At 42.1% G+C, this 26,770-nt stretch overlaps 1 protein-coding gene and 1 pseudogene across 2 annotated transcripts; both read right to left on the minus strand.

The window, feature by feature from the left end:
• Positions 1-190: 190 nt before the first annotated feature.
• Positions 191-26,427, minus strand: DCK (deoxycytidine kinase). Of its 2 annotated transcripts, none has more exons than XM_008157471.3 (7): positions 26,043-26,427; positions 19,751-19,866; positions 8,577-8,770; positions 7,248-7,395; positions 5,512-5,627; positions 4,692-4,782; positions 191-2,820 (listed from the first exon to the last, which is right to left on the minus strand). In XM_008157471.3, the coding sequence occupies exons 1-7, from the start codon at positions 26,131-26,133 to the stop codon at positions 2,794-2,796; spliced, it is 783 nt and encodes a 260-aa protein (XP_008155693.2). In that variant the 5' UTR covers positions 26,134-26,427; the 3' UTR covers positions 191-2,793. The 2 variants fall into 2 exon arrangements, with proteins under 2 accessions (XP_008155693.2, XP_054584465.1); XM_054728490.1 differs by having other exon boundaries at positions 8,577-8,773.
• Positions 16,916-18,575, minus strand: LOC103300600 (suppressor APC domain-containing protein 2-like; annotated as a pseudogene).
• Positions 26,428-26,770: the final 343 nt, after the last annotated feature.

A 26,770-nucleotide genomic window follows, 5' to 3' on the forward strand; every position in this document is an offset into this window, starting at 1 on the left:
CACAGATTTTCTATCCATTCATCTACTGATGTGCACTTGGGCTGTTTCTAGACCTTAGCTATTGCAAACTGTGCTGCTATGAACATAGAGGTGCATACATTCTTTCTGATTGGTGTTTTTGGGTTTCTTAGGCTATATTCCCAAAGTAAAATAAACTTTAATTCAATGAGTGTAGCTCCATTACAGGTCATGAGATTTATACTTATTTATTAAGCAAATGTTTAATTTAATAAACAAACTGATGTATATCAAATAAAAAACACACACATACATCATGAAATAGGTTAAATACTCATGGTGATTATAGATTTTTTTTTTAATTTTTTAATTGATTTCAGAGAAGGGAGAGAAAGAGAGGGATAGAAACATCAATGAGAGAGAATCATCTATCGGCTGCCTCCTGCACATCTCCTCTTGGAGATGGAGCTCACAACCCGGGGATGTGCCCTGATTGTGAATCAAACTGTGAACTCCTGGTTCATAGGTTGATGCTCAACCATTGAGTCACACTGGCCGGGTTTGATTACAAATTTAAAATGCAGTTTCCCTTTCAAAGATCAGGACATCTAGAATGTTTAACCCACTAAATTATCTCAAGAAACAAAACAAGACATTTTGAAAAGGAAAATGATAATTTCAAAATAAAAAGTGACTCTTCCCCCCACTTCAAAAACAAAATTTTTCTAAAATGTCAAGTAGAAAGGGTATATACATAGAAAAAACACCTCACATTTAACTAAACTTGAAAAAATCTTTTATATACAGAATAAAAATGAATCCAAGATTTTTTAAATTACACCTATTTTACCCTTTTTCTCCTTTATTAATATATTTTCCAATATATATTCAAAAGAAATAATAATGCTTTCAAGATATGTAACAAATAAAGCAAAGCAAGATCATTTATTATCAGTAATTTCCCTTAAAAAGGGAGAGGGGGGACAGAGAAGCAAAGCCAACCATGAAGTGAAGAATAATCATAATGTTCTCAAAGCAGAATGTGTGTTTACAATAGCAGGCTGTCTAATTAATTCTGACAGGAGCAAAACCAGGATGAGGCAGGAAATAACAGGTGGGACTAAATAGACTACACTCCTAAGATTATCTACCTTGTCTTCAGTTTTTCTTTTGACTTCTTACAAACTATATAAAGGTAATAAAAGACTCCTCGTTCCCAGTGCAGAGTCAATAAAGAATAAAGTGGAAAAATGTATCTCTCCCTATGTCCCACTAATGTTTTACATATAGAATGAGAAGAGCTCTGGCTGGTGTGGCTCAGTTAGTTGAACATCATCCCATGCATGGAAAGGTCTCTAGTTCAATTCCTGGTCAGGGCACATGCCCAGGTTGCTAGCTTGATCTCCAGTAGGGATCGTGCAGAAGGCAGAGATTGATGTTTCTCTCACACACATCCATGTTTCTCTCTCTCCCTCTCCCTTCCTCTCTCCCTAAAATCAATAAAAAAATACTTTTAAAAAAGAGAAGAAACGTATACTTCCACCTCAAATGATTTAAAGATAATCATTACTATCTTTTAACTATAATAGTAATATTCCATTGTAAAATAATGGTCTGAAAATCATTTACTCATGTAATAACCTTCAGTAAGTTCTTTTTATTTTTTTTAAATCTTACCCGAGGACATGCTTAGAGAGAGGAAAGGAGAGAAACATCAATTGGTTCCCCTCTGCACATGTCCCAACTGGGGACTGAACCCACAACCCAGGCATGTGTCCTAACCAGGAACTGAAGTAGCACAGAATATCATTCAATCAACTTAGCCACCTCACCAGGCCTTCATTTATAAGTTACTATTATTTTTTAAAAATATTTTTATTAATTTCAGAGAGGAAGGGAGAGGGAGAGAGATAAAAACATCAATGATGAGAGGAAATCATTGATCAGCTGCCTCCTGCATGCCCCCTACTGGGGATCGAGCCTGCAACCTGGGCATGTGCCCTTGATCAGAATCGAACCTGGGATCCTTCAGTCTGCAGGCCACTCTATCCACTAAGCCAAACCAGGTAGGGCACTTAAAGCTATATTTTAAGAAACATTTCTTCTTTAATCATCCAAAATTCCATGCAAAAAGATGAAGTCTCATCCATAGTATAGATATATGCCATTACAAACTAGGAACATAGTCTAACTTGCTTCTCTATGAATGTATTATAAACACACTAATAAATATCAATGAATTGATTAAATATTACATCTGATCTTATCTTCCACATAAATTGAGGTAGAAGGGAAGGCAATGGATCAAAGTACTTAAAATAAAACAATTCTTTTTCTAGAGATTCCTTAAATTCCACTTCCAACTTTTTGTGCTAATTTACACAGGACACATTACCATTTTCTATGAAACCAAGTTTCCAATTAAGAAATCCAGTTAAGAAACTAGTCAACAGTGAGATGAGAAGCACCAGGAAAAAAGCCAACCTGCTGAGGAGGATAACAGGGGAAAGATAGAGGAGGGTGGGTCCTTAGTGATATAGGACCTTTAGCCACTATAGTGATTCTGGAACCATCTACCTCCAGACTTCTTGCCATGAGAGATAATTAAATGTCTGGTTTTATACAAATGAAGAAAGAAAGGGAGAGAGGAGGGAATGAAGGAAGAAGCTGGTCATAAACTTTCATATAGGACTCATAAAAAAATTATTTTTTCTTGGGAACAAAAATGGTTAAAAACTTGGGTTTTCTAAAGAGACTTGTATAAATACAAAGCTACGAAGATACACAAAGCTGGAGTGTCTGGAATCATTTTGCTCCCTGAAGTCTTCAGCAAGATCACAAAGTGCTCAAAAATTCTTTGACCTGAGAGGAGGAAAAACATATTAATATAGTTATTTGACTAATTTGAGATATCTAATATTCATCTTCATTTAAAAGTATATAACAATTGAGGACCCACCTATATAAATAACTATCACAAAGCCATAGCATTTACTTTAAAAGATGTATTAATAAATATTTTAGTAGTAAAAGCTGAATGATATAAAATGTCATTAAAGGAGTTATTAAATTTAGCCTAAGATTGATATAGTTCTATAACAGCCATAATCTCTAGTTTTATAATCTTTAATTTTATAATCATAATTTTATCTCTTTATAATACCTCAGACCCTGACATGTGCAGCTTTAGTACTGATAACATTAATAACTGTAATGGTTTAAACAATTCTGAAGGTTCAGACATGTAACAGATCTGTAATTTTTATTTTTTTGCAATGCTTCCCCCCACCCCCCAGTTAATTTTCTGTAATTTCTCTGAAACACAAATTTGAATCTTGTATATACTCTGTAATGTTAATGTCTGAGGAAAGGCAATATAAGCAGTGACTGAATCTAGACAACTAACCAACATCATAGTAACAAGATTTTGTTCTCTTCATGTTCTAGACCACACAGTAATTCTCCTGAACAAACAACAATTATTGCCACGTAAAAATATTTCAAAAAGAAAACCAACTGCTAACATTATTAATAAAACAAAAATAAATAATACAAAATGATGATTTCTAGTCATTCTTCACAGAAATGTTACAATAAAATTTTTAAAAGTGGATTTACAGATTCATTCAGTTAAAATGATAGTTGGCTGTTAGTGCTTCAATGGCTAACTTAATTTATTTTAATAGTTATCATTTAAGTGAATTCCATCCTATATTTTTAAATATCATTTATAGTAAGAAAGAAGTCACTTGAATTGTCCAGATATGCTTTAATTTATATGATGGAAAAAACAACTATCTGTAAATGTTAAGGTTTTAAAAATTCTTGAGATATATACCTTAATGAATGTCAAGTACCTATTAGGAAATAGCAAACATTTTGTGACAGGAGAAAAAAAATATCAAATTTATCTCAAAACTAAACAAACAAAAAAGTGTGGCTTCTTTAGACCTTAGATCACTAATTTAACTAACACAAGTACAAAGATATTTGTTATGTAATTCTCATGACTATTCTCTCTCAAGCACTCATCAAAAAGTTCTCTCCCAGTACCTTTATCAATAAAGGCACCACTCACTTAATAGAATATACCAAACATATGGGGGATAGATTAACTCTGATTTAGACAATGACTCAATGATTAGAGGATGACAATTCATCATTGACAAGGCCCCAAATAGCCTGGACGGCATGGCTCAGTGGTTGAGCAGCAACCTATGAACCAGGAGAGGTCATAGTTCGATTCCAGGTCAGGGCCTATGCCTGTGTTGTGGGCTCAATCCCCAATCCAAATAAATTTCAAAACTAAAACTCCTTTAATCTCAAGACTAATATAAAAATGGATAAGATCTATATCTTACAATTTCAAATATTCTCCATATTGAATTTAGTTGAAAAAAATAAACAAACAGTTTATTATTAAAATGTCTAAAGATTGGTGGTATAGGGAAAGGGGAAAAAGGAGAGAAGCAAGCAAGAACTTTTGTGATTATTCCTATATCTCAGATAAAGGAACTAAAGGATTAAAAAGCTCCTTATTTTAGGTAAGGCCACAAAGCTAGAATTTCAAGTTAGGATTACAATCTAAATAGTCTAAATCCCTCTAAAGCTTTTAATTGCCCCTTAATGTAACTTTATGTAATCAGTTCTGTTAGAAAATTTTCTCACAAATTAGAATACCGTTTTAGACAAGACCAAGCAAATATTAGTTTATACTCTTTGTATAAATCTACCTTTTCAACCAGACTGTCATGTTTGTCTTTAAAGTCTTCATTAACATCCAATATTAAGATAGGCACTTCTTCAAGATAATCAAAGTTGGTTCTATTTAAAGAGTGATGAACAAAACAATTAGAAAAAAGCAATAATAAGAGAAAAACTAAAAACTCATTATTATAACACAGAAAAATAAAAAATGGCAGTCATTTTTCTATTGAAGTTATTCTGTAAGTACTTCATCTGACAGCCCCTTCTTTCTCACCTAGATTTACGTACACATATCTAAAAATCTCAGGTATAATATATAAAGCTAGGCAGTGTGACATGTAATAGTCCTTAAAAACCAAAAACATACTGTATAGTAGGAGGAATGTCTGCATTTTAAAGATGATAAAACTAAAGTTCAAGGAGACTACTCTGAAACTCAGAGATTGTCCAAGGTCATACACTAGTAAGTGGGGCTGGTTTGAACCAAAAACTGATTAGTGGCAAAGTCCATACTCTTAAAAATTATGCTATACTACCTCCCAAGTCTTGATCTAAGAAACAAATTTGAAATATCTTAAAATAGTGTCTGAAAGAGAGTACCTAAATAATATACACAGATATATTTCCTACTTTATCACTTAATGTGAAATTCCTTATATTATGCTGTCAATACCACTGGGGGAAATTAGCTATAAAAACTTTAAGGAAATGGATCTTATTGAAATAAAAAGAATCAAAATCCACACCTAATTTTAAAATAAAAAATTGGACATATTGTACATTTTTTAATTAAAATTTGATGGAAGTATTAAAAATGAGCAGTAAATAAGAATAAGGAAATCTTACTTCAGTGTTCTGTGCAGGAGCCAGCTTTCATGCTTATAGTGAAGCTTCTCTAAATATTCAAGAGGAATGCCTTGTTCTTCATTTCTTCCCCGTAAATATATTCTACTCAAGCATTTCTAAAAGCAAGCAATAAGAAGAGAGGGTAGCCCTGGCTGGTTTGGCTCAGTGGCTAGAGCGTTGGCCTGGGGACTGACAGGTCCCGAGTTTGATTCCGGTCAAGGGCACATGCCTGGGTTGCAGGCTCAATCCCCAGTTGGGGGCATGCAGGAGGCAGCCGATCAATGATTCTCATCACTGATGTTTCAATCTCTCTTTCCCTCTCCTTTCCTCTCTGAAATCAATAAAAATATATTAAAAAAGAAAAAAGAAGAGAGAGTGGGGGGATCAATTATTCTTATCTGATGCCATTAAATTTTTCTTTTTTAGTGTCCTTTTAGTCATGCTAACCAAAATCTCTATTCCTTCTAAGAACAAACAATAGTTCCTTTTTCCCTCCCTATACTTTTCAACAATTTGGTGGCTCTAAACCAAATACTAGTATTACTTTCAAAAATAAGTCTATAAACATTTGGCACCAACATTTGAAATGTATTGTCTAAAATAAGTTTGGTAAAAAGAAAAAAAAGTGCAGAATAAAACTGTTCTTCTATTATAAATTCTCTTTTCAAATAATTAAATGATCATCTAATCAAAGGATATCATAAACAATATTAATGAAACAATAGATTTATATTAGACTTTAAGATATCTGTTTCTAACAATGAAATTATTATTCTTTCTTCTATATTTGCATTTATTATTTTCATAATTAAAAATTATTTTTAGAAATAAAAGTAAATTTCAAAATTATTGTTGTTAAATTCTGGTTTACTTGATATTAGAAGAACAAAATATCACTTGGAATCAGAAACATAGTTCCTTTGAAAATTGAGCTTCAATATAACACAGTATTCTTTCAGGCTAGGAGTTGTACCATTTACATTCATCAGAACCTACTTTGTGACGCAAGTAAGAAATAGAAATAAAAATCAAAGAAAAATGGGAATGCAAGCACCAAAACCAGAAATTTAATAAATGTAAGCTCTCATTTAGGTTAGTTTTATGAAAGGCATCCACTTGGTCTTCCTGCATTCATTACATAATTTCATATGTAAACAATAGCTATGTTACAACCTATGATGAAAGACACAATTTCAAGTAAACTCCCTTAACTAAAAATGGCAAGGGTCTACTAAGTCTCTTCTCAACTATAGCTGCTACTACCCACCCATTCCAAACCAAAACCATGAAAGATTTCCTCCATCAACTTTGCCATTCATTCAGCAAATATTTACTGAGCTCCTACTATGTATCCAAGCCTTATTCTAGGCACTGAAAATTCAACAGTAATTAAAATATCCAAAGTCCCACCTCATGAAGCCCATATTCTAGAAGTTGCTTAAGCAAGTTTCTTAATCTAGCTGTGATAAGAGACTCTGCAAAAGTTAAGAAATAATGAAGAATAGAACTGAGGTAGAACAAATAAGGACCTAAAAGAGCAACCTGCCAAATCTGGGTTCCTACTTTGCTGAGAAAATAGAATCTTCTATCTACACAGTTCTCAGTTTCTCATTTGGAGGTAGGAATCTAGAGGGTGGGGAGTGAAGTTTATTATTTTGCCTTCACTGCATAACACTGAAAATTTTCTAAATATTACTTTAAATTTTCAAAGGAGTAAGCAAATGTTTAAGTCTCACCTCTGGACTAGCTCGAAGATAAATGATTCCATCCAGTTCAAGGCTTTGGCCAAATTGGTTATTCATCCAGTCATGCCAGTCCTGATAAATTGTCCACTCTGTTTCATTCATACATTCAGATTCATACAAATTAGATGCAAAAATATACCTGAAAGAGAGTCTACATAAATCCTTTCCAAAAAGTACAGAGAAATAGAAAAGATAAAATGGATCTATCAAATGGACATGGAACATTTTCCTAAAAGCTGTGGCAGATAATGCCTTGGATAACAGAAAATAAATAAATAAATAAAGTATCTCCAACTACAGGAAATTATGTATTGCCCAGTGGTTCTCAGAAATGTGGTGTGAGGACCCCTGGTACACCCCAAGACCTTTCCAGGGCTTTGTGTGAGAGGCCAGATAACTTTATACTTCAACCAAAACAATATATTCAACAGAGTGAATACAGAACCATAAAGAGAACCTAGCTGTCTTCCATTAAATCAGGCATTAAAGAGATTCACAGAAATGTAAAATGCTGCTCTTCTCACTATTTCTTTTTGCTTTGAAAAATGTAATTTTCACTAGTATGTTATTTATGTTTATATATAATGGGTTTATTATAGCTAACTTTAAATCATTTTTTCCATTTCTCAATCTTAATTTCTAATAACAGAAATATGAATAAGACACAATGATTTTTGAACTTCTCAATAATTATTAAGAATGGAAAGGGGTCCTAAGAACAAAAGTTTGAGAACCCCTGTTCTGAGCTAACTCTAGAGATTAAAAGAATTCTTGCATACGCAGGGTAATTCCAAGGCCCCCTTAAAGATTTTTGATCTTCTTGCTCCAGGTGAGTCTAGAATATAGATTCAGATTTAACCAGAGCAGATGAGAATTTTAAGAGGGTTGGAGGAAAAAATTTCTCTACAAATTTGAATGAGATGGCCACATATTCCCTGTTGTTTCCATGGAATCTAGAAATTATCTATAATAATAAAAGTGTAATATGCTAATTAGACTGGCTGTCCAGAAGGACGACCTTCCGGATGAAGCCGGGGCTGTGAGGGAAGCCCGGGTCCTGGGTGCCGGAGGGAAGCTGGTGCTGGCAGCCAGAGGAAGGAAGGCCTACTCTTGCACGAATTTCATGCATCGGGCCTCTAGTAAATACTATAACTTCCCTAATGCCATTAGTTTCAAACTGCTAAAAGTATTAAATGTCATTCTCCATCTCAAATCCCCAACTCAACTGCTCTTATTACTTTGATTCTAAGGAAATAGAAAAAAAAAATCCAGTTCTAAGCCAAGGATCCAACCTAATAAGTACAAGTAATTTATATATACCTGTCACTATACACAGATCGTTCAAAAAATACTACAGGTTTCTCCGCATCTTTGAGCTTGCCATTGAGAGAGGCAAGCTGAGCTCGTATGCGACTGAGGCAGGCATATGACTGGAAGGTAAAAGACCATCGCTCAGGTTTCTCATACATCATCTGAAGAACATTCCCACCACTTTTCTGAGATGTGGTCAGTTCCTGCTTCAAATTTGAAAAGAAAAAAAAAAGAAACAAAAAGCAAAGTTAATGATCAATAGGCCTATTTTAATTTTTTTAAAAGCTCATAAAGAGAAGTTGGATAAATAAATGCATCATGATTAGCAAAACCAAAGTAAGTCTTCTTCTTTCTTCTCTTTTCCACTATATTTTTAGGTTACCTGAAGCCAGGAAGAATTTGAAAAGCTAGCTTAACCACCAATTCTTAGATCTTTTTCACAAGAGGTCACAAACAGCCTATGTCAGAAATTATTTGTTTGGCCCAAATGGAACTCTTAAAACATTTAAATTAGTTGTCAATATCTAAGAGCTAAATAATTTCATATAATATAGCTGGATGTTTATCTTTCTTTTAAAAATAGGAAAACGAAGTAATACTGTGCCTGTATTTCCTCTTGGTAAAAATGAGGTAGAGCAAAGTCACATGTGCTTCGCTAGGTAGGACACATGCTCATTGTTTATAAGCCCCACCATTCCCTGTTGAGACTCACAACTTTATGAATATTGACTGCTGGATACACAAGAGAAGTTAGCAATCGAGCACAAGTATCAGGCACAAATTCTTCAAGTTGCTATTTCATCTTATAATAAATGAGTCAAAACTGGTATTCCTTTTTAGTTCTTGTCTGTTTTCAGCTTTTCTATTTCCTGCTTTGATATCAGGTGGTCAACACGGTTGCCTCTTTAAAGTCCCTTCCTTGACAGCTCCTTCTAATCAGAAAATAAGTTTATTAGATTGGGTCAAAAGTATAAGTAAATACCCTAAGGACCTTAATACATAATTTTTGTGACCTCCATTTTGGCCGCAAAAATAATGTGCTTCCTTCCTTTTCTCAGCGATTTGCATGTCCCTTTATCCTGTACTTTAAACTATTGCAAACATTCCCCTTCAAAAGAAAAAGCAGTTAAATTTGTGTTTTCAAATAATATTTTCATCATGTACTGTCACGTAGTAAAGTTTGGCAGTTCTAAAATAGTTTCATAAACTTTTAAGTAATTAACATGCATTTTCTCTTAATAAAACCTCCTTCACCTTTCCTGGATGTCAACTACTCCTTCAAAGAGGGTCTATGAGTAGACCAAAAAACATTTGCATTTATCTGTAGTGAAAAAGAATCCAATGAAACAGAAAAACCAGGTCACATTAAATTTATTTCAATACTGACACCAGATTTTATAAGACACATTTCCTCATTTCTTCAAAAGGAGATGGAGCATATTTTTAAAATATATTTTATTGATTTTTACAAAGAGAAAGGGAGAGGGATAGAGTTAGAAACATCAATGAGAGAGAAACATTGATCAGCTGCCTCCTGCACAATCCCTACTGGGGATTGAGCCCACAACCAAGGTACATGTCCTTGACTGGAATCAAACCCAGGACTGTTCAGTCCACGGGCCGATGCTCTATCTACTTAACCAAACCGATTAGGGCATTAATGACATATTTTAAAGATAATCTTAACATGGGAAGAGAAGGTAAGGGAGATACATCTTATATGACACCTAGTCTCATTATTTTACTAATATCTGTGGCAGCCTGTCAACATTACAGCTACTAGGTGGCAGGTTAAAAAAAAAGCTTAAAAAAAGAAAAACCCAAGCTAAGCTAACAGGTGCAAATTTAGTTACTGACTAGGGAAACAGATCAAAAGTTAACAACAGCCCAATGCTTCTAATTCTACACCAACTGCCCAGAGTGTGATTAAATGGAGAACATCCAAATCAGGACTGGCCTTGAAAGGGTTGAATCTGAAGACAGTCTACTTTTCACTACTGATGATATTCTAAAGAAAGCTGAGATTTGGACAGTGGGTGACTCACACTCTAACCTTAAGGATTAGATCAGGGATGGGTATAAAAAAGGTATTCAGTATGAAAAAAGAAAGTCCCATTTCTTGAGTTTTTAAAAAGAAAAAATAAAGTATCCAGCCCAGCTGGGTGGCTCTGTTGGTTGAGCACTAGCCAGTACACCAAAAAGGTTGCGGGTTCGATTCTCGGTCAGGGCACATACCTAAGGTTGCCGTTTCATCCCCAGTCAGGGCACATAGAGGAAGCAGCTGATCAATGTTTCTCTCTCACATTGATATTTCTCTCTCTCCCCCACCTCTCCTCTCTCTAAAATCAGTGAAAAATATCCATAGGTGAGGATTTTCTTTTAAAGTGTACAGATACAAGGAATACACTCGCCCAACACCACCCTCACACTCCACAACCTTGTACCCCAAAATACTGTCCTCATGAGGCAGGAAAGTTAGAATAGGGAACAAAGGCCTCAAGCTCTAACACTCCCTCAACTTGGCTGGGACATCAGACACAACCTTCACTGACCACCTATTCCCTGAGAAGAGACAAGGATGAAAGGCAACAGCAGTCACCCCACCAGCGTCACAAGCAGAGGACCATCCTATTCCATCACCCCCTTGTCCACGTTTAATAAAAACCTTCCACCCAGACCCCACTGGGGCACTTCATTAACAGCCTGTATTTTTAACTTGATAAAGTCTATTTTTGTCAAAAATAAATAAAAATTTAAAAGTCTTTAAAATTTTGGCATTTGTTTTTATATATCAGTTTCTGTTATACAGAAACTGATTAGTGTGAGGTATACTGAGAGGCAGAGACATTTAATGTGTCAACAAATTAGTCATATATATTTAATGAGTTAGAAGCTTATGACACTAAAACTAAAATGGACCTTAACTGGAGGTCACCTAATCCAATCTAGTCTAACACTGCCCCAATGAAAGAATCCCTTCTCTATTTCTGATATTGGTTTAATTTGGCTTTCTCCCTAACATCTGATTATAACTGCAGTGACTGTTGATCCCAGAAATGGGAGTAAAGAGACATTTTTAGAACACAAATCTCATTTCTAAAGGTAAGCAAACTTGAGTGGGGCACTTCAGTGAAAGAGGCCCTGAGACATACTTTAGGAGGAAAAATGCAGGGTGGGAGAAGACAGAAGATCCAAAAAGAAAATGAGCAAAAGGATCTGTACAGGGACTTCAAAAAAAAAAAAAAACACGAAATGACAAATAAATTAAATAAAGGAGCACAATCTCATTAGTAATCAGGAAAATACAAATTAAAAACACAATATATTAAACACTCAGAAGAATGACAAAAATTAGGAAGCTGAAAAATACTAAATACTAGCAAAGATATGGAGTAGTAACAGCTTGAGTACACTGTGGGAACTGTAAACTAGTAGAAACACTTTGGAAAACAAGCATTTTACATATACCCCACCGTCCAATAATTTTACTTTATTCCTAGAGAAAATCTTGCATTTGTGCACTAGGATTCATGTTCACAGCAGAGCTGTTTTTACAGCAACTAAGCCAGAAACCACTCAAAATTTGATCACAGGTGTAGAATGGACAAATAATGTCATATGAATACAATTTAATATTATATGGCAATGAAAATGAACAAGCTATAGCTGCATGCAACAATATGGACAATTTTCACCAACTTAGCAAGCAAAAGATACAAAAAGAAAAAGAATGTAAACAGTTGATTTCATTTATATAATATTCAAAAACAGACAAAACTTAGTTGTATTTCTTAGAGACATGTTCATTTACTAGTATGGTCAAGTTATTTTAGAAAGCAGGAAAATTGTTACCACAAGAATTATTTTATGAGTGATTATCCCAGTGGAGTTGTTACCCTAGGATAGGGAATGAAATATTGTAACTTGAGAACTTCTACAATGATAGTAATGTTCTCTTTTTTACCCTGGATGACGATTACAAAGATATCAGCCTTAAAATTGTTCTTCAAACTGTACATAAGTTTCATATACTTTTCTTTAGTTATATCATATGTCAATAAAAAATGTTGAAAGAAAGAATCGACCCCAAACCACTATGCTCAATTAATATTTGACAAAAGAGGCATGAACATACAATGGAGTCAAGACAGTCTCTTCAATAAATGGTGTTGGGAAAATTGGACAGATGCATGCAAAAATATGAAACTAGACTACCAACTTACACCATACACAAAAATAAACTCAAAATGGATAAAGGACTTAAACATAAGACGGGAAACCACAAAAATACTAGAGGAATCCACAGGCAGCAAAATCTCAGATATATGCCGAAGCAATATCTTTACCAATACCACTCCTAGGGCAATGGAAACTAAAGAGAAAATAAATAAATGGGACAACAAAATAAAAAGCTTTTGCACAGCAAAAGAAAACCATCAACAAAACAACAAGAAAGCCCACTGCATGGGAGAACATATTTGCCAATGTTATCACCAATAAGGGTTTACTCTCCAACATTTACAGGGAACTCATACAACTTAACAAAAGGGAGATAAACAACTCAATCAAAAAATGATCAACGGACCTAAATAGATAGTTTTCGAAAGAAGACATAAGGAAGGCCAAGAGACATATGAAAACATGCTCAAAGTCACTAATTATCCAAGAGATGCAAATCAAAACGACAATGCAGTACCATCTCACACCTGTCAGAATGGCTATCATCAACAAATCAAAAAACGACAAGTGCTGGCGAGGATGAGGAGAAAAAGGAACTCTCGTGCACTGCTGGTGGGAATGCAGACTGGTGCGGCCACTGTGGAGAACAGTATGGAGTTTCCTCAAAAAACTAAAATGGAACTCCCATTTGACCCAGTGATCCCACTTATAGGAATATATCCCAAGAAACTAGAAACACCAATCAGAAAGGATATATGCACCCCTATGTGCATATTGGCACAATTTACCATAGCTAAGATTTGGAAACATCCTAAAGTGCCCATCAGCAGATGAGTGGATTAAAAATCTGGTACATCTACACAATGAATACTACGCTGCTATAGAAAAGAAGGAATTCTTACCATTTGCAACAGAATGGATGGAACTGGAGAGCATTACGCTAAGTGAAATAAGCCAGTCAGAGAAAGATAAATATCACATGATATGGAATATAATAAACATAAACTGATGAACAAAAACAGATCCAGAGACAGAGAAGCATCGATCAGACTGTCAAACCTCAGAGGGAAGGTAGGGGAGGGTGGGGGGAAGGGGGAGAGATCAACCAAAGGACTTGTATGCATGCATATAAGCCTAATCAATGGACACAGACAACAGGGGTGGTGAGGGCATGAGGGGGGTGGGTGGGGGGGGTGGGGGGCCAATGGGGGGATAAGGACACATATGTAATACCTTAATCAATAAAGAAGTTATATATATAAATAAATTGAAAAAAAGGAAGAAATGTACAAATTTACCCATTTTAAAATTCTGCTAAAGGCTAACCATGCCTTTCCCCAGCAGAAAAGAAAATGGATCCACATAGAAATGAAGTCCATTCAAGCCTTAGTCCTGAGTATTCTAAGGATCTGAGTGTACTGAATGGGCCCCCAACTTAAAGTTAACTACACTTGGTAAATAGGTGTGTGAGAAAATATCTTTAGTTATTCAAAATCATACATTCTCAAAGTTTACAGATTATTTTATATATATATATATATATATATACATATATATTATATATATATATACATATATACTAGAGGCCTGGTGCACAAAATTAGTGCACTGGAGGGGTGACCCTCAGCCCAGTCTGCACCCTCTCCAATCTGGGACCCCTCAGGGGATGTCCGACTGCTGATTTAGGCCCTAAACCGGCAGTCGGACATCCCTCTCACAATCCAGGACTGCTGGCTCCTAACCACTTGCCTGCCTGGCTGCCTGATTGCTCCCTAACTGCCTCCCTACCGGCCTGATTGACACCTAACTGCTCCCCTGCCGGCCTGATCGCCCCCAACTGCCCTCTACTGCAGGCCTGGTCCCCCCCAACTGCCCTCCCCTGCCGGCCATCTTGTGACAATGTGGGGGCAGCCATCTTGTGATGACGTGGGGCGGCCATCTTGTGATGACGTGGGGCAGCTATCTTGTGACAACATGGGGGTGGCCATCTTGTGATGTGAGGCTCAATTTGCATATTACCTCTTTATTATATAGGATATATTGATTGATTGACTGATTGATTTTAGAGAGGAAGGGAGAGGGAGAGAGAGAAATATCAATGATGACAGAGAATCATTGATTGGTTGTCTCCTGCATACCCCCTACTGGGGATCTAGCCCAAAATCCAGGCATGTGCCCTGACCAGGAATTGAACAGTGACCTCCTGGTTCATAGGTCAATGCTCAACCACTACTGAGCCATGCCTCATCAGGCAACAGATTATTTTAATAATAATTTATCCTTGTATATATTACTTACATTTTTTTTCTTCTCATTTTCAAGAGCCTTTTATTTCCTTACACATATAAAAGTTATTTTATATTCTGATAATTCCAACATCTGGGGTATCTAGTCTGTTGTTTCTGTGGCTCTCATAGCACAGTCTTTCCTTGTGTTTGGGAAGACTTGTTTTTAGCCTGAAGGTGCTCATTTCTCTTGGAACTTGCACTCCTCGGGGGCAGAGGTTCTCATGGGGCAGTTTGCCACCCCACCCCCCCAGCCCCATATCACAGACATTCTGGTTGCTTCTGGCATCTAGTGGGGAAGCCAGGGTCCCCCTCAGAGCACAGGGCCCCGGGTTGGATTGCCCCGCCCTGAACACCACCGTGCAAGCCTGAGGGACCTCTCCAGAGGTTTGCCTCTGCCAGTGGCCGGGTCCTGCCAACCTGGGACCCCAGAGATCCTGCCCTTGAGGCTGCAGGGCCACACGGGCAACTGATGCCACCTGCATGGAACACCGGGGCCAAGGGAGGCCACCCTCCCTTTCCTTTGCGTAGCTGAAGGGCCAGCTTCACATGGGAGGTCTCCTGATGACAGCCCCCTGGGGCAGACCTAGGTCCTGTCTCCCCAGATTCCTGGCCGTTTGACCCATTCTGGAGGGCCGGGGAGGAGCATTCCAGATGGAATAGCATGTGCAAAGCCCAGAGGTGGGAGGTGGGCTGCACAGCTACAGCCCGAAACCAGAGGGTTGGGTGGAGGCTCCAGGCTGCACCACTGGGGCCTGAGTCTGCAAGTGCTGGGATCACAAGAGGATTCAGAGCAGGGGAATGTGGGCTTCAGTTCTGGAAGTGTCACAGGCTGCATTTGGGGAGCAGAGGGACCCCAGTGAGGGTGGCGCAGGGCCTGAGCTAGGTTAGGGGACTGGTCATGGGATGAGAGGGAGGGAGGGGCAGATCCAAGAACCATGGAAGAGGAAGACTTGGGGAGTCCTGTGGGCAGGCCCTCTTGGCTGGCACGGGTGCCCTGCAAGTCTACCTAGATGCCTGACGGAGACTGTCCTGCCCTCGAACCTGCTTCCCCGCCCCCCTGCCTGGAGGACCTGTCCCAGCCTCCTTCTGGGTCCTGAGCTCCCCTTTCTGAGCAACATGATGTCTCCCAGCCCAGACCTGGGGCCAAGCTGGGGTGGGAAGGAGGCCACAGTTGGGATGCATACCTGGCAGGGGTGCTTGGCCCACCAGGACCCTCACGGCACATCTGGGATTACAAGGCTCTCCCCACCCTGGTGAGGGCCACACCGGAGCCACTGGTGACCACAGTTCGCCCTGGCCAAGGTGCCTGCGGAGCCCCAAGGCCCTGAGCCGGGCCACAGATTGCTCTGTGGGCTTGTCTGGGTTGAGTCTCCGCCAGGAGGGATGACGGCTAAGCCATGTTGATTTAGGGCCCGGAGTCTGTGTAAAGGGACAAGCAGGCCCCACTCCAGGCACCTTCATACATCCCGGGGGTCGTTGGAACCAGGTATAGTCCCCATACCCCCATCAGGGCCATCCCCACCCCCTCCATCTGTTCCTGGTGAGGGGCCCCTAGTCTGGGTGTCCTGGGTTGAGAGAGGTCACCTGATTGGCCCTCAGGTATCCCAGCCCACCCCAAGGTCCCCTACTCCAGCCCGGACGTGAGACCTCAGTGGAGGCTTCAGGATCCATGACCAGCATGCAGGTGGTGCCCTCTGCTGGCTGCTGTCAGAAGTGCAGCCCCACGTGACCAGGACCTTTTACTAGAGACTCCAGAGGGGAGGGGAGACAGACCAGCTGTCCAGGGGTCCTCAAACTTTTTAAACAGGGGGCCAGTTCCCTGTCCCTCAGACCGTTGGAGGACCGGACTACAGTTTAAAAAAAACTATGAACAAATTCTTATGCACACTGCACATATCTTATTTTGAAGTAAAAAAACAAAATGGCAAAAACACCCGCATGTGGCCCGTGGGCCGTAGTTTGAGGACGCCTGCAACACTAGGCAGATTACCGACACCTGGACAACTGGTAAACTGGAGGAGGAATCCACTGACTGCGAGAAAGAGGTAGCAGCAGCTTCAGGCTGAGCTCGCACAATGGAGCCCTGGCCCAGGTCAGCTCCCATCCCCAGGCCAGGATGGAAGGGCATCCTGGGGGCAGCCCACCTGCCAGCTCCACCTGGGGCTGGGGGGTCCAGATTGGGAGGCCGGAGAGCTGTGTCCAGGCCAGCCGGGTGGTCTTCAGCCAGCGAGGCTGGGATCGAAGGGCACTGCCCAGGGCCAGTATCCGGTCAAGAGGCCATGTCCATGCCCGTGGCCTTGGATGAAGGTGGAGTTCAGAGGCCCGGCGTCCTGCTGGCTGAGGGCACGCTCCTCGAACAGCTGTTTGATGAGGAAGGACTTCTGCTCCAGCTGCGAGATCTGCTCGCTCGTGTCGGTCACCTCCTGCGTGAGGAGCCGGTTCTGCTCTTTGAGCATCAGGATGGTCTGCTGCTGCCAGCCAGGTGCGGGGGGTGAGGCGTGGGCCAGGGTGGGGTATGGGGGCCCTGAGGAGGCCTAGGGCAGAGCCGTGCAGGCACAGGCCACAGCCAGCAGCTCCCCCAGGCCATCTCCTGCACCTTGGGCAGCGGGCGGGGGCTCCACTCAGCCCCAAACTCAGCGTTGGCCCGGCTCTGGCCCAGGCAGCGCTGGTGCTCCTGCACGTGCTGCAACTGCTGCTGGTACCAGTCTCGGCCCTGGGCCATTATCTGCAGATCCTGCAGCAGCAGCACCTCCTGCTCCAGCTCTGCCATCTGCTCCAGCAGCTCACAATCCATTCCTTTGTGATGCCTCCGTTTGTGTGCCTCCGATGTTCGCCCCAGGCTGGGGGTAAGGGAGGGCGGCCCACCGGGGGTCCCCACGCCCAGCTCCCAGGCCCTGCAGGTCACTGCACCCACATCCGAGCTCAGGCTCCGCTCCAGCGCTGTGCCCTGCTGCCGCTCCAGCACCACAAGGCCGGGTGACGCCTCCGTCTGGACGCACAGCTTCTCCAGGTTCCAGGCCGCACCACCAGGGCTGTCCGCGGGGGGAGAGGGGGCACCCAGCTGCAGGGGCTTCCTCTCCAGAATGGTCCGCGGCTCCTCTGCGGGCACGAACACCAAGCACTACGGGGGCTGTGGTGGCAGCTGGCCCCTCGGGGCCGGGACACGCGCCGGGCCCCGCGGGCTACCGTCGGCGCTCCCCAGCGAGGAGCGCAGGCCAGCCACAAAGCGCTCATAGCTCAGGTAGCCACTGGCCAGGGCCAACTGGCGCAAGCCCTCGAGCATGCCGCAGGGCAGGTCGCGTGTATCAGTGCCCCGCCAGCGGGAGTAGATCTCGCGCAGGTGCACATAGCTGCACCACTGGTTGTCCAGGATGTCGAAAAGGGTGCGCAGGCTCTGCAGGAAGGCGCATGGCAGCCCCTCGGTGCCGGGCTCGGTGGGCGGCACGCGGCCCAGCTTGGCCATCACAGCTCCAGCCATGGGCCTGCTGGCCGGGCTCCGTCCTGGGCCCGCCCCCGGCTGGGTCACCACGCGGCCCGACAGCGCACGCGGCCCGACAGCGACAATAGCGGCTACTTTTTGAATGGGCCTCCGTGTAGCATGAGTGCTCATTAGCATCCGTGGCGGCCATTGGCCGAGGCTGGCCCATCTCCTCCCTGATTGACTGAGAAGCTGCCAGCCCGGTGTGATTTTCCTGAGAAGGGGCCTGGGCCCTGGCCGCTCCTGCCGTTACATTTTAAAAACTCAGTTATTTCCAGATTCCTCATACCAATAGTTGAACTTTAAACATAGACTTTTTTCAATCCTCTGTCCACCTCAGCTCTATCAAAGCTTTAAGCAGACATTCCCATTTTGAAGGTTTCTGCTATACAGCTATGCAGCTTTCAGTTTCAATTCTCATTTCTCCAAAAATTAAAGTATTAGCAATTCAATATCTCTTTTTCATACACATAAAGTAAAAAATTGTGCTTTAAAAAATGAGATTTGCCCAGCCATCATGGCTCAGTGATTGAGCATCAACCCAGGGTTTGATTCCTGGTCAGGGCACATGCCTGGGTTGTGGGCTCAATCCCAATGGGAGGTGTTCAGGAGGCAGCCCATTAATGATTCTCTCTCATCATTGATGTTTCTATTTCTCTCTCCCTCTCCCTCTCTCTCTGTAGTCAATAAAAATATATTTTTTTTAAAAGAAATGTAACTCTTATTTCCCCTTCTTCTCATTCACAACATAGAATGAATAATGCTGAGAAATTGAAACTTGTGTCCAGGATGAAAGTCTGGCAAAAAATGACAATACAAAGAAATGGAAGCTTAAATGGTTCTTTCTAAGACAAAAGGCTTAAAAAATAAACTAATAAAATTCAGTTACTAGGTAGTTTTGTTTTTCTTGTTTGCTTATGTTTTTTAAAACAAAAAGTAAAAAACAACTCAAGGAATTTAACTTGCAATTAGATTTTTTTAACACTTTTAAATTAATTTTTAAAAACTTTAAAAATTTTACTTAGATATAATCAAGTACATATATGTTATGTGCATATATACTCCAATGTTTACATAGTTAAACATCATTGTACTACTATCCAGATGACATAAAGAATTAAAGCTAGGTTTCAAAGTTTTACTGGAAAAAGGAAAAACAAGCAAACACCCAAGAGATTAAATACTACTGCTTCTCTAAGCCAAAAAGTTTTTATTTTACTTAAATTTTATTTTCATACCTGAAATTCATCTTGAGTACTTTGAACATTGCACCATCTGGCAACTGGTTCAGGTACCACTTCCCAATCCTCACAGACTTGTTTAAGGATATTCACAAATGTTGACTTCCCTGCAGCTATTGTGAAGAGGAAAAGTAAAACTGAGGAAAAAAACTTATCAGGAAAAAAAAAGCCAAAGTAGTCTTCAACTTTTCAAAAGTTATAATCATGCATAGCATAACAACATTTCGCTCAATGTTGAACTACATGTATTATGGTGGTTCCCTCAAGACTAAAGCTGAAAAATTCCTATCACCTAGAGACACATAGATATCCTAATGTCTTTGCACAAGGCATTATTTACATACAAGTGGCCCGGTGCACGAATTTGTGCACATTAAAAGGAAATTAATTAGAAGAAATATTTAATATCTCTATTCGTCCTTTCTCTATAATAGAAATGTCAACCAAATTCATGATCGACAATGACATATCGAAACACAACTGTCCGATTGGCGCCAGCGAGAGCTTTATGTGTACTGCACATGTGCGAGTCAACTTAGCCTTTTATATGTATAGAATAAACTTGCTTAATTAGACTTGCTTTCTGATTTAGTTAACTTTTTCCAGCCCAGTGAAGCACCCCAACTTCTCTTTCAGGTAATTGTCAGCAGCACAGCAGTAAATATCAACACAAAGCAGATTATTATTGTAGATCACGCAGGGAGAACAAAGGGTAAAATATTAACTGCAGCAGTGTTTGACTATATTCTGCCCAGTGAGAAAACCTGAAGTCATTCTCAAGGTGCACCGTTTCTTACTTCTTTTCAGTTGGGTCAAGTTTCTTAGCTTTCAAAATCTCTATTTTCTGGCTAATGAAAAGAAAATAGGATTCCACCAAGTCTCCTATCTACCTGCTCCAGGACTTCTGTGAGGATCAAATGAGATGAGGCATGGGAAAACACTTCACAGACATTTGGTTCAAGTGTAAAATGCGGGGACGAAAAAATGGCAGCGGAATAGATGGACATGTCCCGAGCCTTGTCCTGGAGCAGACAGAATGAGCAGCTGAAACAAATGACATCCACTCCGAATTGGGGAAGGAGACTCAGCTGTCCAGGGGACTGAGACCACGCGAGCAGCAGACACGTGAGCAGCCCGCTCCCTCCAAGGAGCAGCAGCCCCGTGAGCAGCCCACCCAAGGCTGAAGAGCAGCAGCCTCACATGGCCTGCCCCTGTCCAAGCAGCAGCAGCTGTGTGAGCGGCCCGCTCCCCAGTCCGAGGAACAGCAACCACACAAGCAGCATGCTCCCATCCGAGGAGCAGCAGCTCCATGAGCAGCCCGCCCCCGTCTGAGGAGCAGCAGCTGCGTAAGCAAATCTGCCCCCATCGGAGGAGCAGCAACCACGCTAGCAGCCCACTCCCGTCTGAGGAGCAGCAGCCGCGCGCAGCCTGCCCCCATCAGAGGAGCAGCAGCTCCATGACCAGCCCACCCCCGTCTGAGGAGCAGCAGCTGTGCAAGCAGCCTTCCTCCATCAGCAAGAGGAGATACCACTGCTGCAAACAGCACCCACCAGAGGAGCCGCTGCCAACTAAGGAGCAGCGCTGCCATGACTGCCCGAGGAGCAACCACAGCCTGAGGAGCCACTGCCACCCAAGGAGCAGCCCCTGCACGACTCAACATCTAGTGATACACATAAAGCTCTCGCTGGCGCCAATCGCACACATGTTTCCATCTGTCATTGTCAATCACGAATTTGGTTGACACATCTATTATAGAGAAAGGGCGAATAGCGATATTAAAATATTCTTCTCATTAATTTCCTTTCAGTGTGCATGAATTCGTGCACTGGGCCACTAGTAAATTATAAAACCTTTTTTGCAAAGTACTTCCTACAAGTCACTGTCAATTGCGAATTTGGTTGACACATCTATTATAGAGAAAGGGCGAATAGCGATATTAAAATATTCTTCTCATTAATTTCCTTTCAGTGTGCATGAATTCGTGCACTGGGCCACTAGTAAATTATAAAACCTTTTTTGCAAAGTACTTCCTACAAGCAATAGCCATGTTTTCTCTGCTTTATTTTCATGGTTCTGTGCAATGTGTACTCTATCCAATCCTTAAAAAAATGTATCTGATCATTCACTAGTTTCTTAGAAATTGAGGTGGGGGAGATATTCAGGTAAAATTAGAACACATTATATTTATAAATTACCCAGGAATGCATTCAATTTAATAATAGGAAAAGTGTTGACCTAAAATTGAATAGGGTGCAGCAGTTCTCCTAATGACCACCACACCCTTTCTATCTGAAGTCACCAAATGTGGTTATATTACACATCTCCAGTCAGCATGTCTCTCTCTCTCTCTCTCTCTTCTCTCTCTCTCTCTCTCTCTCTCTCTCTCTCCACACATACATACACACACAAACATAAACATAAAAAGCAACTTCAGTATGCTTATAAGTAAAGCCTCCTCTTCCTTATAAACTGGATCCAAAGAGGGCAAAAAGAACTTACCTTTGACTTACAAAACTACATTCAAATCTAGGACATTAAAAGGACAACAGAAAAAAGGAACAAACTGGAAGAACTTTGAAAGATCACACGTAGGGCCATAGCTGGTTTGGCTCAGTGGATAGTGTCGGCCTGTGGACTGAAGGGTCCTGGGTTCGATTCCAGTCTAAGGGCACATGCCTGGGTTGCAGGCTCAATCCCCAGTAGGGGGCATGCAGAAGGCAGCCAATCAACGATTCTCTCTCATCATTGATATTCCTATCTATCTTTCTCCCTCTCCCTTCCTCTCTGAAATCAATTAAAAAAATAAAATAAAATAAATCACACATAGAGGGGGAAAAGAAGAGATTGATAAGGTAACATAACAGACAGAGAACAGTTGAGGAGAAAAACTTTTAAGGATAAATTAGATGACTATTGGATTTAATAATGAGAAAAACACTGATGACCATGGATTTTGTGTGTAGAGAATAAGCATAGTGACTGTAAGGCATCTAGAAGAATAATAAGTGGAAACATAAAAATGATCACCAGACATTCACTGAGCTAGATGAATATGGAAAAGAAAACATGATGCTCAGAAAAAAACACCCGAGGAACACATTTTAAAAATCAGGCAAAATCAATCAATCTAGCCTGAGAGCACTTAGGCTAGAATTCAGCTTTCTTCTGACACTGCCTACAGTGTCAGAGTTTATGGAAAAAGTTTATGTGGTCATATTTTGAAATTTTAAAAGTAATAAAAGTACATGCAATTCAAACAATAATTACCTGCAGTTCCCAACTGTACTAACATCTAGTTTGTTAGCTTTTGGGGGGGAGGCTAGAAAATAAGCTAATTAATAAATTAATATTCTATAAAGGCAAAGATGAACAAGAACCAAGGACAGTGATGTTAATACTTTAAAAAGTCATGGCACCTAACAATTATGAATGCCAAGCAGGCTTCATGCCAAAAGTTATTCTGTACAGACTACTAAGATGAGAAGAAACAGGTTAAGGCCTCCATAAATCTAACATAAGGGGGTATTTTAGTAACAAAGAACATGAGAAGATGGTTATCCTATACTAGAGGCCCGGTGCACAAATTCATGCACCAGTGGGTCCCTAGGCCTGGCCTGTGGGATTGGGCCAAAACCGGCTCTCCAATATCCTCCGAGGGGTCCCAGATTGCGAGAGGGCGCAGGCAAGGCCAAGGGACCCCACCAGTGCACAATCGGGGACAGGGAGGGACGTGGGAGGTTGGCTAGCCAGGGAGCTACAGGAGGGCTCCAGAGCGTGTCCAGCCCATCTCGCTCAGTCCCAATCAGCCAGACCCCAGCAGCAAGCTAACCTACCGGTAAGAGCATCTGGCCCCAGTGCACGTCATAGCGAGTGGTTGAGTGGCCTTAGCATATCATTAGCATATTATGCTTTGACTGGTTGAACGGACGACAGAAGACAACTGGACACTTAGCATATTAGACTTTTATCATATCTATAATAATAATCTATAATAATAAATGCATAGTATGCTAATTAGACCAGACAGCCAAACAACCTTCCAGACGAAGCTGGGGCTGCAAGGGCTGAGGCAGCTGCCAATGTTGCAAGGGCTGAGCCCCTTGCACGAATTTTGTGCATCGGGCCTCTAGCAGAATAAAAACATAACATGCAAATTGACGGTATGGCGGAATGACCAGTTGCTATGATGCACACTGACCACCAGGGGGCTGATGCTCAACATAGGAGCTGCCCCCTAGTGGTCAGACTATTAAGATGAGAAGAAACAGGTTAAGGCCTCCATAAATCCCACAGGGGGAGCGCCGCTCAGCCAGAAGCCGGGCTCAGGGCTGGCTGACGAGCCCAGCTGCGGTGGTGGGAGCCTCTCCCACCTCTAAGGCAGCACTAAGGAGCAGAGAGCCCGGCTCACAGCTGGCAAGCGTAGTGGCAGTGGTGGCAGGAGCCTCTCCCGCCTCTGCTGCAGGTGGGTGCAAGCGGTAAGGAGTGAGGGGTCCCAGACTGCGAGAGGGATGTCCACCGAGGGGTCCCGGACTGCAAGAGGACACAGGCCGGGCTGAGGGCCCCCCTGCCCCAGTATACAAATCTCATGCACCAGGCCTCTAGTATGAATATAAAATAAAATGAACAGTTAAGTCTCAAATTCTAGGGATCAGAGAAGAATCACAAATTGTTTTCTACAACACAGATAAGCAATTTGTACATTTATAGCTTATTTGGGTCTGACAAATTGGAGGGGACATGAGCAACAGTGCAAAAGCAATTAACAGCAACTGGCAAAGCTTCAGTGTCAGGAAAGACTAAGTGGTGAGGAATAAAGCCCATCTAAATAGTAAAATGTCATCTTACAGAAATGCAGGTTTCGGTGTTAGGAAATATTCAGATTTTAGTTCCAGGACCTCAAGTCCTCTATATAAAATAGTGTAAGTCAATGCATATAGTCTGCCCTCAGCATCCACGGACTCCCAACTACAGAAACAGTACAGGTATTTATTGGAGGGGAAATCCACGTATAAGTTGACCTGCACAGTTCAAATACATGTTGTTCAAGGGCCCAACTGTATATGGATCTTTTCCACTGGTGCCTTAATACGAGAGCAATGAAACAAAATGTCCTCTTTGAGGGTATGTTCAGCTTCTTTTCTATTCCTTGGAATGCTGCTAAAGCATCTGCTTGCCTTGCTTTTTAAAAGTCCAAGTGCTTTATAAAAATTAAAGAAACAAAAAAAAAAGCGCAAGTGCTTTGAATGGGGTAAGAATTTAAAAACATTCACTGTATGCATGAATGACTAGTACATAACTTGGAGACAAAAAAAAATTATCTCAAAACAGGAAATGTCAGGCATAGGTTTCCTGAAGCAGAAGTTCAGATGCATCTTGCAAAATGCGTTAATGGTGTGTCCTGTCCTCATCTGGGTAAAGAACAGAAACATAACGGTCTTTGAATCATAGCCCAAAGTTTACTTGGATGTAGGGTAGGCGGTGAGGAAATCCAGGCTGTTAGATAATTAAAAACCTGTCCTTGTACACCAATGTTTATAGCAGTTTTAGTCATAATCGCTAAAAACTGGAAACATATCCACAACTAGGGAAGAGATAAACGGTGGTATAACCACGCAATGGAATAGTACTAGGCAACAGAAAAGAACTACCGAGACAAGCAACATGAATGAACATATAATCATTATGCTAATTTAAAGTATAACACTCAAGGCTACACGCACTACGATTCCCGCTATATCACATTCTGGGAAAGGCAAAACCTGTAAGGATAGGACTGAGATCAGTGGTTGCCAAAGGCGAGGAAGAGAGGGGCTGACTACAAAGGAGCGCAGGGAACTTCCTGAGGTGATGGAAATGTTCTCAATCCTGATCGTGGTGGGAGTAGAATGACATTATATGTTTGCCAGTCCTCACTGAAGAGTTCCCCTAAAAGGGGTAATTTAACGTATGTAAATTGCACCAGAAGAACTGACACCCACTCCCCGCCCCAAAAAAAAAAAAAATCCTTTTGTGGGGTCCCAACAAAGAGGATGAAACCAGCCCAAAGCGCTGCCAGATGCCCGGGAGGCCACCGCCGCCGTGTTGGGGCAGGGAGGAGGCCGGGAGGGCACGGAGGAGGCCGGGAGGGCGGAGAGGAGGCTGCGGTCGGAGGGGAATTCCAGACCGCAGCTCCACAGCCAGCCTGGGAGGAAGGTCCTCACTGAGGAGCAGCAGAGATGCAGCAAACGCGCGCTCCGCCGCCGCCGTGACCCCCGCTTCTATGGACCCAACATCGCGCGGGGCTCCTTACCGATGTTCCCTTCGATGGAAATCTTCTTGATGCGGGTTCCCTCGGAGCTGGTCGCGGGAGAGGGGCAGCTCCTCTTGGGTGGGGTGGCCATGCCTCGACAGGGGGCGGCCCGAGCGCGTCGGGCAGGTGGCTGGGAAGTGGGCACAGGTGCTCGCGCCGCCGCCGCGCTGCAGGCTGGACTCCGGCTCGTCACTGGGTCTCCCGCCGGCGGGTCTCCGATTTGATTTTGGCGCGCGGAGGCGGACCAGCGGCGGGGCCGCCCGCCCAGAGGGGAGGCCACGCCCCTCCCCCTCCCCCCAGCAGCTCGGAACGTCGGCTCGGGGCCCCTGAGCGTTCGCCCGCCGAGTCCGGGGCCGCTGGGTGCAGCCCGCAAGGAGGATCCCGCGAGAGCAGAGGGCGGGGCCACGCGCGCGATGACGCAGGCGCGCCGCTTCCGGGGACGCCGCGGGGAGGCGGGGAGTGGGTGCTTCCTGAGTGGTGGAAACCACTGGCAAACGCCCAAGACCTGGGAGCGCGGGAGGGCGCCCAGGGGCAGAGGGTGTTGCCTGCTGTCGTCACCTGGCCTGGGCTTGGGGAACTCGCCTCTGCGGTGGGGCTAGTGGAGATAAAGCGTCTGAACAGAATTGGTCGGACTTGAACCTTGGAACTTGTCGGGCTGAAGCAAAGTGTAATAGAAAAATCAGACATTGGCCTATGTTCTCAGCCTGCCTATGTTCTCAGCCTGGAGG

The sequence above is a fragment of the Eptesicus fuscus genome, chromosome 2 (genome assembly GCF_027574615.1).
Source record: "Eptesicus fuscus isolate TK198812 chromosome 2, DD_ASM_mEF_20220401, whole genome shotgun sequence".
Classification (NCBI taxonomy): Eukaryota; Metazoa; Chordata; class Mammalia; order Chiroptera; family Vespertilionidae; genus Eptesicus; species Eptesicus fuscus.